Below are 18,111 nucleotides of genomic sequence, written 5' to 3'. Positions count from 1 at the left end.
AGCATGTAAGAAATGACAAATTTCTAGGGCAGAAAGCCAGCCCATCATATCAACCATGGATGGTATTTAAAAAAAAGTATGTTGTGAAAGCTCATCTTTTGGGAAGTGACTGATGGATTTCACATAGCATTCTAATTTGGGTTTAATGATGCTCATTAAAAAAGCATAAAATATGTACCAATTTCTACCAACAATTGTGCTTATTATCATTCATATAAAATCACAGATCCTCTGTTTTCTGGAACATTTGGGGTTAGCTGTCAGAAAAGAAATGCTAAAAATAAATAAATAGATGACAAAGCTAGAGAATGTTGATCTGGCTTATTTTTGTTTTAGGTTATTATTATGCAATAACAAAATGTTCTTACTATATTTACCAGAGAGACATTAAGCCAGCCTTAATTAAATATCACTTTCTTTTTCTTTTTTGCTATAACCCATATTAATTCTATAAAAAGAAAGAACTATTAAAAGGAATTTGCCATAAAAGGAATTTGCCATCTGAATTTATAGGGCCATTTTCAAAACAATAAATTCGGAGGTTAAAAACTACATTATTACAAAATTATGCACGTGTGACTTCTGGGGAAGAAATGGTGAACTGAAAATGGCTCTGCTAAACGTGGAGCCGATGATTGCCGCGTATTGAAGAGCCGGCAAGTAGACTGGCTCTTTGTAATTCCTCTCTGGACAGAGGACTTGAGATTGCCCACAGTGCCCACAAGTACTCCAGACAGTTGCTCCTCATGAGGAGACTGCAAGACAGTGGTCTCCAGTGGGTTTAGAGCTCTGGGAGACAAGGGAATAGCTATCTTGTTCAACCCACGGTTGGCACCTTTAAGGACACTAGGTTTGCATACTTCCTTTTCTAATCAGTTTTGGAAATTGCTTGGTAACTGCTTTTCAGCTATTAGGAACCTTTGAATCAACACATTTTACAGCACCAGTTGAGTTTCCTTCAATCCTTAGCGAAAAAAGTTTTAAATACAAGTTTAAGAACTTAATTTTTTTTTCTTTTGGAATAAGCAGCAAAAGGGTGATTAGAACTTTGATTTTGGAAAGTTGCAAACAGACTAAGGGTCCATTTGGATTTGAAATAAAATTTTGGAATTAATTATAAGAATCCTTCCTGTGGGAATATGCTTTTGTTTTGAATTCTCTTAAAAAAAAAACATGATAGGATGAGACTTTGAAAGTTGGACAGAGGAGGGAACCAGAAGGAACTAAAGATTACAATTAAAGGAGAAGAACACTTAAATTTGACTTAATACAGAATGGAGCAAAGGATAATTTTCAATACAGGATGTATTAATTTTAAGAGTGTCTGCCTCTATAGACAGACTATGTTTAAAAGATGTTATCGGAGAGGAACAAGTTTTACCCAACGAGATTGAGACTGATCTGAAAGTGGACTTAAAAATGAATGAAAAGAATGATATGGAAAAAGATGCTACACTGGATATACAAATGAAACTAGCTAATGTCTTAATAATTAAAAGGGATATCCAAATAACAAACCAAAAGAGTGACCTGGATAATTTTCCTATATTGGATGTACAAAAGAGACTTGTTAAAGCTTTGAAGAATTTTGTGAGAAGGGACAAAGAAAAAATGAAAAGAAATCAAGTTTTAGGACATTATTTGAAGGGATTAAAGATCAAGACTGTTAAAAGTAAAAGGAAGAAATATAAAGTTGGTTTATTTGATCAAAGTTAAAATAGGTATGTTGTCATCTCTGGTATCCTTAATGGACTTTTGTTGATCAGGACTGAACGAGACTTTAAGGATTTATTTATAGATAAGAGATGGGATATGGGAAGAAGAAATCATTTGTTGTATTTTAAGGGGAAGTGATAAGTTACTAACATTGTTTATACTTACTGTGATGAAGGGGAAGTAATTTCTTTATACATTTATTTTCTTTTTCTTTACCATGTTCTTACTTTTTTTTCTCTATTTTTCTTTCTATTTTTTCTTCTTTTCTGCACCTTCTATTTTTTTCTTTTCTTTTCAGTTTGTATTATTTTTATCTTTTTAATTGTAATTTTTAATAAAATTACTATAAAAGAAACAAAATAAAAGTATGCATGTGTTATTGCTGGTATTTTTTAAACAAAGTGGTAATCATTAGGTTCTTAGAAGAATTATACAAATGCTTCACCAGATTTGACCTCTACAAAGGCATCTTCTGCTCCTGTATGATGGTAATACATCAAATTCTTAGAATGATTTATAATATATAGTTATAAGGGAAAGAGCATTGGTTGAATATGAATTAGTTTTAGAATAGGGAAAAAAATCCAGGTCAATGGCCTTTTTAAACAATCCATTCCCCGGTAATATTTATTAGATAGCAGAATCACATGAAATACAAATGGCAACAGGTGAAGGCAGCAAAGCCAAGGCTACAGATCAAAATGCAAAGTGCAGAGGTGTTTATTGGAATGGATTAACTAAGCAACGCTGTACCTAATTGAGCAATCCTATACTCTAATTATGTTGGATGGGAGCAGTGTGATATATTGTCACTATGCTAGCAGAATTGCCATTGTATCTTCTCATTCATTCTGCAAGAGGGGAGAAGTGTACAGTGCAGAATATCAGAAGATGGCATTAAAATGACAGAGATGCACTAGAATAAACACCATCATTATAGTGCTGGTGTCAAGGTCCCAGCATTCCATCTCACCCCATATGCGGGAGTTAAATTGGGAGCTAGAACATCTCAGGGTAGAAATGTCAGTCATGAAAACAATCAACAGTCACCTACCTCTAAGACTCAAAAACACCTGTCATCATCATCATCATCGTCGTCATCATCATCTGTGGCAATTATGGGAAAAAGAAGCATTGGATTTAAACTACACTAGATATAAGGGTAAACTGCACTCTCACATTGAGAAAAGGCAATCCATTATTTAAAGAAGTTTCATTCTAATATGCATTAGACTCAAATTTGCTACCCCCTGAGTTTGAGCCAGGGAGCTTGACATCATATGTAAAACATAAGACAATCTAAAAAATTCAGTCCATCAGTCCAACTGTCACAGGCAGTTATGACTCTGGATTTTGCCAATTTCCAGGGGTACCTCCAGATAGAGGGTTGGCATGGAGGAATATTGATTATACAGGATGTGTTTATCCCATGTTCTGTCTCCCTAAAACTGCCTTATTTTGTCAGTTTTGTGGCATAATTTGGCAAGCAGAGCAGACCTTCTGTTTTGACCCCACTCCTGTAGCTCTCCTGCCTCTGAGACAAACTGTGATATTTGATGGCATACACAATATATCATGAGGCCTGATTTATATATATTGCTGGGAAAACTTACTTATTGGGAATTCTGGGCAGTTTGTCTATCTTTTAATCAAAGCATATTGCTATGGCTTACAGTGCAGCATTGGGAGCTGTTCTGATGTGCCAACAGCACACTGGTAGCTGCTGGAGACATGGTTTAAATGAAGCCCTAGGGATGCAAGAATGCGATTTGTGCATGTTTTTCTTCCATGCCCAGCACCCCTATTAAATCAACCTATGATCAATTAATTGTTAAAAGTCAGTGAAAATGTGAGATTTAAATTTTACAAATCAATCAATATTTAATGTGTGTTACAGCATTGATATTATATATTAACTAGGCAATTTGCTGCTAATGGATGTGCACTTGTCTCTCATTCAGTTTGATTATCTTTGCTAAGTTTTAATAATCCTTTTTAAAGACTCATGTTTTCTAGCCTTTTGTTTGCAGATAAATGTCTTATTTAATAAATGTAGTACAGTATAAAAATAAGTGATGGACAAAAGGCAAAAGAAATGGGGATTTTTAAACAATAGTTTCCTCTTTGATATAATATGTTTGTTTCCTCCTCATTTCAAAACTAAACCATTGCATCCATACAGATTCTGGGGTGGTCTTTGACTTCTATGGATTAGTTCTCAGAAATAATATGAATTTCACCAATTGTATATGAGGTGACAACCTTGCATCAATTAAATTAAAGAAGGGGCAAATCCGTTTGTTTCTGATCCATAATACCTATCTGTATTTACATGTCTATATTGTGTTAGCACTAATGTTTCCTTTCATTGAAGAAACAAAGTATCAATACAAAACCTAAAAGAAATACAGAATTCAAAAGAAAAATTAAACCAAGACAAAACCAACAGCAAATTAAAAAAAAAGGAAAGGTAATCTAGGATATTCTAAAAATAAGCACAATCAATATTTAAAACTTAAAAAAAAAAACTCACTTTCACCATGTGCATTTCCAAACATATTTTCTCAAAAGGATTCTTTGTGTTATTTACATAAATACATTCTTTGAACCATCAGATGAACTGGAACTTTTGGGAAATATAAAGGGCGTCAGACAATTATGATCTGATTTATACATCAGTTCTGAGATACAGATCACAACAGTTCACCAAGGAATTCCTCCTACATCCTACTCTGGATTATAGTTGAGGCTGACTGTAGTGACTGCATTCAGAAAACTAGCACACAGGATGTTTTCTAGAGTCCTTGGCCGGTCTGCTGAAGGTCTTGACAGCCATTATATGAGGAAGGTGTTTGTGGAGACCTTGCACTCTGAAATGGTATACAGCACTTTTTAATAAATGAAATGGTCTTTACTTTAAATTACTCTATATCTCTGATTCAGCATTATGGCTCTGAATGACATTGTACATGTACAAAAAAATTGAATTGTTCTGAAGCATCATTTTATATTATTAGATTTTTACCCCACCTCTATCTATTTGTCTACCTATCCATCTCAAGCTGGCAAACATACCTAATTCTCCCACTTCCTATTTTCCCTATAACAACTCTGCGAGGTGGATTGGGTTGAGAGAGAGAGAGTGACTGGTGCAAAGCCACCCAGCCAGCTTTCATGCTTAATGGAGGCCTAGAATTCATAGTCTCCTGGTTTCTAGGACAGCACCTTAACCACTACACCAAACTAAAGGAGAAAACTACACCCCCACCAAGAATGGCAGGACAAGCTACTGTATATAAACAGGGAGCAAACCCCACACTCACTAGCACACTCACACATTACTTAGTCAAGTAATGAAACGTCTGCAAGCAAACAACCAGAGAGCACCTAGGACTCCACAGTTCAACCCTGAGCTACATATACAGTATTCTCTTCTATTGGAACTGGTATCATTGTTGAATCACACAGGCTTGAGCAATCAGTAAGCAGAAGTTTTAGATAGATGCCCACAAAATAGGGCATGGAAAGTCACATGACAAAGAGACTGGATTTCACCAGCAAATTGGGACAAATTAAGTGGAGAACAACACTGGAAGACAAACAAACTATTATTAAGATTAATGCCAACTAAGTTTGGGATAAGATATTATTTTCTATATCTACATTACATAATTTTCAGAGTAACTCCCTTGACAAGATGGCACTGATCTTTTATTATAGTCATTTCTTCAAGGTGAAACTTGAGGATTTAGCATAAAAATTCTGGTGAAATAAATGATGAATTGATTTAAAGGGAATGTGACAGATACAGCCTTTTTCAGTTTCAGAGAGTTACTTTAAGAAGTGTTCCATTGGTGCAACTTCATTGTGATATATTGAATAACAGAATATATATCTGATCCAGTGTTCTTAATGGATCTAGTCCAAGTTAGAACCTGAAATAAAGTAGAATACACACACACACACACACAGAGCAAGATATATTTCCCGACTCCAGGATAGATTTTACTGGCTCTGCAGGACTTTTATCTTTCTTTCACTTGCTGCAAACAATATTGATATAGATCGTACCTTCCAATACTCAACTCAGCCAAGATGAGAGGCATAGTTGAACCTTCTCATCATCTGGGGCGCTGAATGGTGTATGGGACTAGATCTCAGCAAATAAATGTCAGTAGAGATCCTTGCCAGAAATAAAAATAAACGTCCACAGCAAGCTACAATGACACCGTGCACATGGTAACATCATCACACAAGTGCCACCAAATATACTCGCATCTTGGTGTCTGATTCAAATACATGTCATGGCATTTGCATGATTATGTCAATGTTTATTTATTTACAGGGTTTATAGGCCGCCGCAATAGTCAACCCCAAGCTGCCTACAGCTTCCCAAATCTGTAATTTGGGATTAAAAGCGAACAGGGAAATAATCACATTTAATATGCACACTTCGTCATTTAATCCCCTTGACGGACACTTACGATCGCATAGCAAATGTAACTCTTTGCCGCTACTGTTCTACTGCAGAACATGCAGGTGGTTGGTTTCCCTCTCCCCCCCCCCCCCGTGTTTAGGCTGCTACACGGCAGCGAGGAGCCCCGATAGGGCAATCTTACCCCTCTCCTCCTTTTTACTTTGAGTCTTTGGAAGCAAGAAGTCCGGCGAAGTCCGTGCAGGGATAACGCTGGCAGCGATCATACGGGGCGTTTAGCCAGGCTGAAGCGAGCCACGGTTTACTCCGTCGACCCAATCGTCTAAGCCATGTTTCTCAATCTCAGAGCCTTTAAGCTGCGTGGAGCTCAACTCCCAGAACTCCCCAGCCAGCCACACAGCTTAACGGCTCCGAGACTGAGAAATACTGGTCTGAATTCCAGCCTCCTGCACCCTAAACTCAGCGCGCCGACTGAGCTCGCCAAACAGGCGAGGCTGAAACGTGGACTGGGTGACTGTATAATGGCTGTAGGCAGCCAATACATGGCCGGAAAGGGTTCATTGCGAAACAAGGGAAGGTTCGGAGTACGGAGCATTCCACAACAGGCTCAACAATCGCGGAGGAATCCCACCGAGGCCGCTCCTTTCCGAAAGCCGCTGAAAGCAAGCCTCCTCTCCCCCCGCCCCCTTTCCAAACTCCGAATTGGCAGCCCACTCTTCCCGCCCCCCGCTGCTTCAAGACCCAATCGCTTTCCTCTTGCGACACCCACCCTCGCTCTTCTCACGTTGGGCCGTTCTGCTGTCACTCGCTTAGTCTCCTGTAAAGCCGGCTGCCTTCTGTTGTTCCGCCTTCTACGGTAATTCGCAGGCCCCGCGTTTCTCAATTGGTTGCTCGCTCTTGTCAATCGTACTTCGCCCGGCCTCCTTTAACGGTTGTTCCAACCGCTTCCTTTTCCCCTTGTTAATCCCCTCCCCTTTCCGAGTTCTGGCGCTGCCTCTGGCCCCGCCTCCGCTCCAGAGTCGGAACTCTTCCTGTCCTTGTTGCTCGAGCGTTTCCAGCAGGTTGTGCGCTGGTTCTGGAGTGGGAGTTTCGCCCCGTTCGCGGTTACGTTGCGCCGCACCGCGTCGCGCCGCCGGGGCTCCAGGAAAGAGGAAGCGGCGTCTCCCGAGCAGGAGGAAAGCGGCGCGACGGGATGTTGGCCGGAGAGTCCGAAGGAGCTCCCGATGGGGGCTGAGAGGCTGCACCGCCCGGCCTCTCTCTGGCTTCTCCCCCAGCCCTTTGTTAAGCTCCGGCTCATGCCCGCGAGCTCCTGGCAGGGCGGCTCAGGCGGCAGCTGAGGGAGCCCCAGCGCGATCTCCGCGCGCACCGCTGCTTAAGTTTGCTGCTCGCGGGCGGGCAGCGAAGGGGAGGCGGTGCAACTGCGGGGGGAGAAGAGAGTTTCCTCTGATTCTTGTTGCTGCCCCGCGGCTCCGCGGACGGGGGAGCCTGACGCGGCGGGGCATCTTCTGCCCCGTCTCTCTTCTCGGAGGGCATCGGATGTGGAGCCTCCCTTCGCGGCAGCGTCAGATTAGCGGCCTCCCGTCGAATCGGAAGCCCTCCCAGGAATCTCCGAGTTTGGACCCTCACACGCCTCTCGGGCATCGGCTTAAGCGCCTCCTTCCCTCCCCTGGGGAGATGTTCCATTAGGGGCGACCCAGCGCGCCGCCGCCTGTTTTGCTTTGCCTTCAGTTCCGGGAGTGGATTTTATGCTTCGAGGGAGGAACGGAACCGCCTGTGTCTCCTGCGAGCCCCGCCATGTCGACGGCGATCACCGCCGCGGAAAAAGTGGATGGCTTCACCCGGAGGTCGGTGCGCAAGGCTCAGAAGCAGAAGCGGTCGCAGGGCTCCTCGCAGTTCCGCAGCCAGAGCAGCCAAGTGGAGCTCTTCCCGCTGCCCCAGCTCAAAGGTAGCTCGCCTGGTGCGGGAGGCGTCGCAGCGCGCTTGGCCTGGGGCTACAGGTGCTGCGGAGGGAGGGCGGCTTCCCCGGGCCTGTCTCGGTGGGCGGCTGCTTCCTGGCGGAGCCGTGTAGCCTCCTGTTTGGCGCCTTCCCTGCCTTCCCTCCTCCGTACCGCGTTCCCTCTTGGGGGGAAACTTCTCCACGTGCTTTCCCACTTTTTAACCTCCTTTTCTGCCAAGAAAGAGGGACAGCTTTTCTTTTCAACATTTTGTGGGATGGGTCTCACCGAGACATTTCACTGTTTTCTCGTGTTTTCAGAACCTTGCATTTTCTGTGGTTGTGATTAAGCGCTCATGTGGTCGGGTCTAAAGCATCAGCATTTCCACGCTGCTTTTGATGGTTATTCTGGTGGATGCTATACAAGTGGTTATTCAGGTGGGTTGGGGAGAAAAGAGGAACTGGAGACACACTGGATAGATTCTCTGCAAAACTTTGTTCAGAGTTCAAGCTGTTCTTTTTCTCTATTCTCCTTTAGAGCTCTTGTGCTTATGGCTTTCTTCCTGATCCTGCTGAGCTGCTGCTTCTGTTTGCTTTAAAAAGACACACACACACACACACACACACAAGCTTATTTCTCTTTAAAACTGAAGCACTATGCTAAATTTGTTGCTAGAATTCATGTTCAGATAATCCATTAATCTCCTACAAGCTCATACAACGGTTTATTATATATTCCTGCACATCTCATTATTCTTCCTTTGTGGTTTATAGCTTGTGTATTTGCAAGCAAGCCACAATTCTATACAATTATAGGCCTAAATTTGAGATTCTACCTCCAAATCCCAGCACACATTTTAACTGAATGTTGAAGTAATTTTAATAAAAGAAAGAAAATGTAAATTGGATATTAAGTATTTAAATAGATGCATGTGCCTTGTGATAATGGCATGTTTGTATAGTTAAGACTCAACTCTTAAATATTTAAATATCTCAAGTACAGGCTTCACTCTGTAAGACTTTGATATATGAAACTAATACAGATGCTGTTGTATTTCATGAATTGAAACAGATTGTTTTGAATAATTGCTGAATTATAATAGGTTATCTCCATTATGATGTACATAACTTATATTTGCTATCATGCATTTTATATGAAGGCATATATAATGTATGCATATACTGACAGTTTGTGGATATGCACTACATGATCTGCAGAATTGGCACAGTACTAAAAGCTGAGTAGTTTTGATTTGGTAATCACTGTAAGAAGTCAGTAGGACATCAGTTTAAATTTCATCAGCACTGGTGGTTTTACAAAATAGATTGTGTTTCCTAATGGGCACTTGGAAATTTCCATTTGCTGTAAGATGATTTTGTTTTTCCCTCCATGCATTAAAAAAGTGGTCATGGTAAAACTTTTAAAATATGGGGTTCATCTCTTTGTAGTGTGGGGGAGGGTGCCTTCAAGTCAGTGTTGATTCCTAGCGACTGCCTGGATTGCCTGCAGTTTTCTTGGCAAGATTTCGGAAGTGGTTTTGCTTCCTTCCTAGGGCTGAGAGAGAGTGATTGGCCCAATATCACCCAGCTGGCTTTATGCCTAAGGTAGCACTAGAACTCACAGTCTCCCAGTTTCTAGCCTGGTGCCTTTAACCACCATACCAAACCGGCTCTCTCTTTGTAGAGTTTAATGTAATTATTACAGGATACATCTCTGATTTAAATCCTGATAACCTTATTGTGGTATGTTTACACTTTAATGCTGTGTAATCTGTTGAGGTGCTTGCACATTAATAGCAGTTTTGTATTGTGTGTGTTTTTTTATTTTGGAAGCTGGCTGTTTATCTATTATATATTGGCTACTGATCCAAAAAAACCAAATGATTGAAGAGTAGACATGGAAGACATTTAACAGTTGTACCCCACTATAATTTGTTCACCTACCAGTAGATTTTTAATTGTTATGCTGACTTTCTTCTCTACCCAATGTCAGTTTATGCCAAGTCAATCTATAATAACCAATGAAGGGGCTAACTTTAGGCATATTACTGAAAGCTGAGTGAACCAGATCTAATCAGCTCTCTTTGGTGGTTCTTGCAACAGCATCAGCATAGATTTGAAGGATATGGGCGTTAGTTTTCTCTTTAATCTGAATCAGATTAAACAACATTAATATTTTTGACTGATTAAATATCTTTGGATATATTCTGTTGGAAAGTCTCTAGTATTCTTTCAGTTTATACGCTAGTTTACAATAGAATAAAAAGTAGTGTTTGTAATATATGATTATTTAACTTGTCAACTGTCAACATTTCTTAATAAATATCTATTTAAAGAATGCATGAAAGGTGGTAGCATTGGAGACTGGCATGCTACAGAGGGAAGGTAATTTTACAGAACAGATATTACTGCAGTGAAGCTTATCTTAACATCATAGACAAGCTGTGGCAAGGATTTATGCTTTCACCTCAGTTTTCGAACTCTTCTTTTTCCTGAAGTCCCTCAGTTCATAGAAATCCTTAGAAGAGATACCTGTTTCATTCTCTGTAAGTTTCTTTGAAAGCAGCAAGATGGAGGTGATGTTGATGCTGCTTCTGCAAAATTGTTCCTTCTTCCTAAATTCTTTCTATAGAATTCAAAAGAGAGAAGCTGTTAGTGGTTGCAAACAGTAGCTAGAGATTAAACCAAAGCAAAATTTGTTTCACCTGAGCTTGTTTTCTGTGTATTGAGGAGTCCACCTAGAACTTTTGCTTAAAATACGGCATGATGGTATCGTCTTGTCATTCTGAAGTTTGTGCTATAATTAGTCCCAATTGTTTGTAATGTATTATATAAGCTGTTTGTAAAGGAGTGTCTTTACAACATTAACTCAGTTTCTGTTCTCTTTAAAAAATACAGCTGGAAAGTAATAGACATACCATTATAAATATTACTGAACTGAATCATTATAATGGATTATAAATCATGCTAAAAGGTAATGGGGTTGGTAAAATGCCAGGTAAGTTCTGCTCAAAGAACGATTTTTTTCCATAGATGCAAGGGAAAGCCATGCAACTAAGCTTTTCTAATCTGCAGTTTCCTGTAACAAGTGACGTATAGTTTAAATATGGAAAGAAATCCTGTTTGTGTTATGATAAGACGTCACAATTTATGACGTACCTCACCAGTCTTACATAAGGCCTTCTGCAAATGTTTCATATTGTCTTTTTGCAATCCTGAGAAAATGGCAAAATCAGGAAGATTATGAATTCTGCAGTTAGGGTTGCTTTCCCTCACCTGGTGCCTTCCAGGTGTGTTGGAATTGCAGCTCCAGAATTCTAAGCCAGACTCTGCTGGCTGAGAGTAATTAGTAGTCCCAACATATCTGGGTGTACCAGGTTGATGTAGATTGACCTAAGGAACAAGGCAGGGCATCAAATTATATTTATACTGAATAGTTAATTGGCACAGAGTTTGGTAAAAATGGAGGAAATGAAATGGGTGTGCATGTTATGGACTGGTTACATTGGAGGCTAGTGAGTTTCCAAATATGGCTTTATTTTGTGATCTTGAGTTGACTTAATAAGGGTTTTGCTCTATTATAGATTTTGTCCCATGATCAATATGGCCTACCTTTTTCTTTTTATGTTCTTTAGAGAATGCTGAATTTAGCTGGTGGGATTCTGCATTGAAAGGAGAGCATTTTATATCAACTGGAACTTTATTCTCATAGGGTACATTTTCTCCAACCTCTAAATAAAGCTAAACTACTCTTATCAGGTGCATCACCTAACATTTTCCAGTTGTTTAAATACAAAAACAATAATCACTGCTGTCTGGAATGCATGTTTGAACAACCAAAATGAGTACTCTTCTTTCTGGAGAAAAAAACCCTAAATAATGGTGAAAAGTATGCTGTATTTTAAAAAAATATTTCTGTCATGGAAACTTAGTAGCATATTCCCTAAGCAGTTCTGCCCCCACCCTCCATATGTGGCATTTTTCAAATCCAGATGAATTTACCTTAATGTAAAATCTTGCTACTTGTAAACCGCGAGGTGACATAAATTTATGGAAATAAATTTGCAGGCTGCTTGATTCTGAGAGCTAAAATTGGGCAGAATTGTCTTTTATTTATTTTCCTTAATGTAGTCTGTGGAGAACTAATTAAAACCTTGGAATAATGTAACTTACTTTGGCCAGTAAGATACTAGTATTGTTGAATAATGAATTTTTAGATATAAAAAACTTGTGGAAATTTTTCTGGAAAAGTTAATGTTAGTTACGTGCTGGGACCTATTTATGTGAGTTGAATTTTAAAAATATGTGATGAATAAAGAAGTGGAATCGAACTGAATTTTCATTCTCCTGTTTCATTCTGCATGGTGCATTAATTGGTCTCTGTAGAGGAATAATGCAGACATAAATATAGGATATTCATTTTGCTTGTATAATGGTTAAAAAAATAGAGATTTTAAAAGATGTAGTATGAATATTGGTTTGTAGTAGAATATATGGTAGCCGTTCATCTTGACCAATTCTGCACTAAATTATTGCTGTTTATTGGAAATCCACACTATATCATTCATTTGAATTGTGGTCATTTAGTGGTCCTTCATATAAGTATTTGTTTTCAGTAGATTCATTTTACACTTCTGTGGTATGTAATCAGGACAGTGTAATTTGGTGCAACACGTGGCAATTCTTTTTGACAGTAGAATGTTGTACACTAGTTGAAATGGTGGCTGAGTGATGTCTGCCATATCATAAATCTTATTTAGAAGTCTGACTTTGCATATACTCATGGGATTACAGTATCAAAACAGTGAGAAAATGACTCCTTGCTTCTGATTTTGGCCAGCTGTTGAATGCCAGTTTTGTTTTCCTTAAGAATCTAAACCCGTTTGAAGCAGATCAGTTGTTCTTGCTCTAAGGAGAGCCTCTCTAAGGAAATGGGATAATTGCCATGTAAAACCCAAGCCTTTCCTGACAATTTTTGATCAAACAAATTGTACAAAGTCAGTGTCATATAGCAGAGCAAGTTTGAGGACATCACTAAAGAAATTACTTTTCCTAGTAGATCTTTTAACTTTCATGCTGTGGCCTTATACAACCCTTCTCTCTCTCAGTATATAAATGTATTTAAATTTGTTTTCAGGAAAGCAGATTTTAACAAACTCCACATACAATGCCTCAAAGTCCTAAAAGATAAACAAGCCCAAGAGAGAGAGAACGTGATAGAACACAGGCACAAACAATTCACACACACACAAAAAGGAAAAATGGGAGGAAAAACCTTAAGAGGCCTGTGTGGATGAATAAAAAGCCGAAAAACTAAAAAGAAATGTACAATATAGGAAATGGCAGTTAGGGCTAATGATTAAGGGGGAATACAGACTGGTAACTTGAGCCACCAGGGATAGAGGAAAGGAGGCTAACTGTTAAAATGAGATGAGTCTGGTGAGGAATACAAAATATAATAACAATTTTGGGGGAAATATATCCAAAATAAAAGTAAAGTCAAGGAGGGTGTTGGTCTGTTGTGCAGGAAAAATGGGAAGTAATAACAGGAAATAGGAAGAAGGTGGAACTGTTTTAACACTCTTTGGATCTGTCTTCTTTCAAGGAGAGGGGGAGAGCCACTCTTAACATTCTTGAGGCAAAGAGGAGGGGGAACACAGCTCAGAACTGAGAAAAGGATTCTAGGAACTCTCCTTGCCACCTTAAATAAACGTATGTCTCCAGTGCCAGATGAAATATATTCCAGGTTGTTGAAGGAGCCAGTGGAAGTGTTCTAAGAACTATTATCTATTAGTTATCTTTGAAAACTCCTGGAGAACTGGTAAAGTGCTGGAAGAATGAAGAAGAGAAATCTTAGTTCCAATGTTCATAAAGAAGAGGGAAGATCTGGAAAACTACTGACCAGTTAGGTTAACATCTACACTTTGAAAGATACTTGAATGGATTGTTAAGTACATGTCTGTTAGGAAAAGACTGGTACTGTTACCAGGAGTCAGCGTGGATTTTTCAAGAGCAAGTCTTGAAACAAGTACTAGCCTTATCTCTTCTTATGACGGAGTGAATGGTTTGATAGACCAAGGGAGTGCTGTAAGTGTAGCATACCTTGATCTCATTTAACAAAATCTTTCATAATATGGATATCCTAGTTTTATATATTGTATGTTGTCTACTCATAGACAGCAAACAAATTTGATAAATATTATATTTGTGGACAAGATGGGTAAATATGAGCTAGAGAATGAATCTACATACCCAAAGGAAACTTGTAAATGGCTTTACATCGTATTATTTGAGATCCCTTTAATCATTTGTTATTCAAGATCTTTTGTAAATGAGCTAGAGGATGGAATGGAAGGGTTGCTTATTAGTTTTGCAAGTTACACCAATTTTTTTATTACTTTTGCAGGTTACACCAAACTAGGAGGATTGGACAACACTTTAGAGAAAAAAATCATAATACAAAATTCTCTTAGAGAAAATTCTCTTCTATAGGGATCATTATACAAAATTATCTTGACAGGCCAGTGATGTTCAGTGATGTCAGGTATGTTATCCTCCACAGAGACAGGATGGGATAAATAGAAAAAATCAAATGCATAGGGGATAGGAGGGGGGGGGGCGGAAATCTAGCTGAGCAACAGTATATATGAGAAATATGTAAGAATATTTGCAGACCATCAGCTGAGCCTGAGCTGGCAAGTTGGTGCTGCAACTAAAAAGTACAGTTTAGTTTTAGGTTGCAGAAGCAGAAGTACAATACTGCATCTAGAGATGGAAAGTAAAGCTTGATTGTACTGTGCACCTGTTAAATGGCATTTGGAGTTTTATCACTTGATAAAATAGATTTAGAGCTCAGTATTATTAAGAATTTCCTGAAAAATAGAGCAGGTAAGCTGTGAAACAGTCTTCCTTGAGCAGTATAATAGTATGTGCCCCTTGCTGGAAATGGAGATCGTTTAGTGGATTCCTGTGCTGGCCAAGTAGGGGTGCGGACTAGATGTTTTATAAGATTCCTTCCAACTCATTTATCATATGAAAAACAGTTTGATTCAAACATTCAAGTTTGAAGAAAAAACAGACAACATAACAATAGACACTGCTTAATGAATCATATGTCATTTTACATTGCTTTATAGAACCATAAGTGGGTCTTATCTTCTGGGGCCCCATTATACAAAAAGTATTAAAACTGGAATCCAAATTAGATGCATTTTGCTGTCTAAGTTTATTTTTCAGCAGCTTTCAATATCGTCAGTCACGGACTCCTTCTGGGCTGATTGCAGGAATTGGGAGTGGGAGGCACTGTGTTCCAGTGGTTCACTTCCTTCTTCATTGGATGGTTCCACTTGGTGTTGATGGGAGGGGAGAGATTGTGCCCACAGCCCCTCACTTGTGGGGTGCCCCAGGGTTTGACACTTTTCCTCTCCTGTTTAACAACTACATGAAACTGCTGGATGAGGTTATCTGGCAGTTCAGGATTCAGTATCATCATTGTGCTGGTAATACCCAGCTTTATATTTCAACCCTGGGCTGCACAAATGAAGCTGTCAAGGTACTGACCCAGTTTCTGGAGGCTGTTCAGGTCTAGATGGAGAGGAACAGACTTCAGTTCAATCCTGACAAGGCTGAATGGGTTGGGGACATTTCCATTCTTGGATGGGATTGCACTTCCCCATTCAAGACTTGTGCTCAACGTGGGGGTACCCCTGGACCTACAGATACTGCTTAAAGAGCAGGTGGCAGCTGTGGCCAGGAGGGCCTTTGCACAAGTACATCTTATGTTCCAGTTATGCTCTTTCCTTGACCGGGTGGTTCTGTAGGTGGTCATTCATGCCCTGGACACCTCAATGGGACTACTGCAATGAGACTACTGCAGTGTGCTCTACATGGGGCTGCCCTTGAAGACTATCTGGAAGCTACAGCTGGTTCACAATGCAGTAATGGGCAGTTCTCGTACCCATGTATCACCAGTGCTATGTAAGCTGCATTGGCTATCAGTTGGCTTCTGGATGCAATTCAAGGTGCTGGTTGTTATCTTTAAAGCCTTTCATGACATTGGATCTGAGGGACTGCCTTTCTCCCATTGTTTCTGCCCACCTGGTACAATTGGGTAGACTGGGTGCTCTCCAGGTCCCTTCTGTTAACTGTCACCTTAAGGGGCCTAGGAAGTGTGCCTTCTCTGTTGTGGCCCCCCCCTCTGGAACAGCACCCCCCCCCCCGGAGATAAGGATGGTGTCCTCTCTCCTGGGGATCTTGAAAAGCCTTGAAAACCTGGCTTTGGTCCCAGGCCGGGTGTGTGTGTGTGCTAATTGTGCTTGGTTTTAATGGTTGTTTTTAGTCCAGGCTGTTTCATTTTGTTTATGTTTGTTAATTTTATTTTGTAAGCTGCCCAGAGTCCACTGGAGTGGGTGGCTGTATTAATTCTAAATAATAATAATAATCCCTAAATATTAAATATTGAAAATGATTGATACAAAAATCTTATTGGGTCTAAATTCATGGTCATTAATAGTCCTAAAAAACAGCATAGCTTCTCAAGAAAAGAACAACTAGTTTTAAAGCCAGACTTATTTCTTTACTTTAAAAAGCATATGCTGCCCTTAGGAATATGCTTTCCGGTGCAGCTTCCATAACAGGCATCTGCAAGACGGGCAAAGGGTCCAAATGATGAAGCATGTGCAGCAATCTCATGCAAATGCCACATTGTGTCAGATGTTAGGATGCAAGTACAGAAGGGTGGCATTTGTGTGATGCCACTATGCCTGTGTTGCCATGTTGGCATCATTGTGGTTTGCTTCAGACACCACTGGTATTCAAATCACAGTATAAAATCAGTTGTTTATTTTTACAATATTTGTAAATGAGGTTGTCGTGATGAAAAACTATGCCGTATAATAAAGGAATTGGAATAATGCTAAGGTATTTTAAAGTTTGTCCGACATTATTAGGACTATTTCTTCTAGTTTAAAATTTTGATATCCGAATATGGGAGAAGTGCTCTCTCTTTTCTCTGCTCTCAAGGGGGATAACTCATTTGCATTCACATCAGAATTTTTTAAACCACAGAAGCTATTTTTTCCCCAAAAGCTTATTGAATTTATTTGACACTGAGTAAATTCTAAGTTGTAGAATATTATATTTCAGTATATCAGTTAATGAAACTATATCCCGCCCCCCCGGCAAAAGCATCCATCAGCCTTATTTAAAGTAAGATTTTATTTTATTTATACGATTTATGCAGCTGCCCATCTCACAAAGTGACTCTGGGAAATTTAAAAGATTAAAACAACCGCCCCCCCCCAAGCAGACCACCACCATCACCCCTGGTGCCCAAGGATAAACTATTAATTCACCCACCATCAATAGTAACAGAACTCATCTACCCCCCTGACCCAAATGCCTGGGGAAATGCTTTCTACATACAGATGGATTAATTGCAGATTTTCTTTGTTCTTTGCAGCAACTCCTTTGTCTTACTGAACTTCCGGAGAATTCCTTAAGCTTGGTACTAATTTTCTGGGATACGTGGGGTTGCTGTTCAGGAGGTGGAGGTTGAAAAAATACCTGTGGCTCTGTAGTGACTCTGTGTAGCTCTCTTGATTCTGTTCCTTCAAATTAAAGCCCCAGTAGCTATACTGAGTACTGGAAATGAATGTTCCATATTGTGAACATTCCCAGGAGAGGTACAGACAGTATTTGCAAGGAGCATTGTAGCTTTATATCTTTATAGCTCTGTCAGAAGGCCACGGTACTGGTCACTGTTTCTGTGTGATTATTTTAATATACTATGTCTTATTTGCATAATACTTAGCCAGTTTTGGCTGGTCTCAAAAAGCTAGGCAAGGTCAGTTCAGGTTAGCATTTGGAAAGGAGATCCTGGCAGATACCAAAGCTTTATATTGGGAAGTTTGAAAATAAACATCAAAAACCAACCCTGGAAGAAGAAAATGACGACTTCCTCATTATTGCAAAGAGAATTACATGGAATCTCTGTAAAGTCACTTGGGAGTTCAATTCAACATAAAAG

At 39.7% G+C, this 18,111-nt stretch overlaps 1 protein-coding gene and 1 long non-coding RNA gene across 2 annotated transcripts in view; one reads left to right on the top strand and one right to left on the bottom strand.

Annotated features, from left to right (window-relative positions):
* The window catches only part of LOC112540480 (uncharacterized), a 32,175-nt gene extending 25,286 nt beyond the window's left edge, over positions 1–6,889 (bottom strand). Inside the window, exons 1-2 of the long non-coding RNA XR_015797297.1 lie at positions 6,336–6,889; positions 2,771–2,823 (exon numbers count right to left, since the gene is read on the bottom strand). This is a non-coding gene — a long non-coding RNA (uncharacterized LOC112540480). The remainder of the gene's footprint in view (positions 1–2,770; positions 2,824–6,335) is intronic.
* A 958-nt stretch (positions 6,890–7,847) lies between these two features.
* Positions 7,848–18,111, top strand: part of PPP2R5A (protein phosphatase 2 regulatory subunit B'alpha) — a 46,719-nt gene continuing 36,455 nt past the window's right edge. The window contains exon 1 of the mRNA XM_088147002.1: positions 7,848–8,096. Coding sequence (XP_088003128.1) covers positions 7,946–8,096 — 151 coding nt within the window. The 5' untranslated portion in view covers positions 7,848–7,945. The remainder of the gene's footprint in view (positions 8,097–18,111) is intronic.

Source organism: Python bivittatus, unplaced genomic scaffold, assembly GCF_059951505.1.
Source record: "Python bivittatus isolate LINGU-HERP-01145 unplaced genomic scaffold, Pbiv_v1 ctg000020_np1212, whole genome shotgun sequence".
In the NCBI taxonomy this organism is placed as follows: Eukaryota; Metazoa; Chordata; class Lepidosauria; order Squamata; family Pythonidae; genus Python; species Python bivittatus.
Note: the sequence above shows the minus strand (reverse complement) of the source record. Positions and strands in the feature narration are given on the sequence as shown.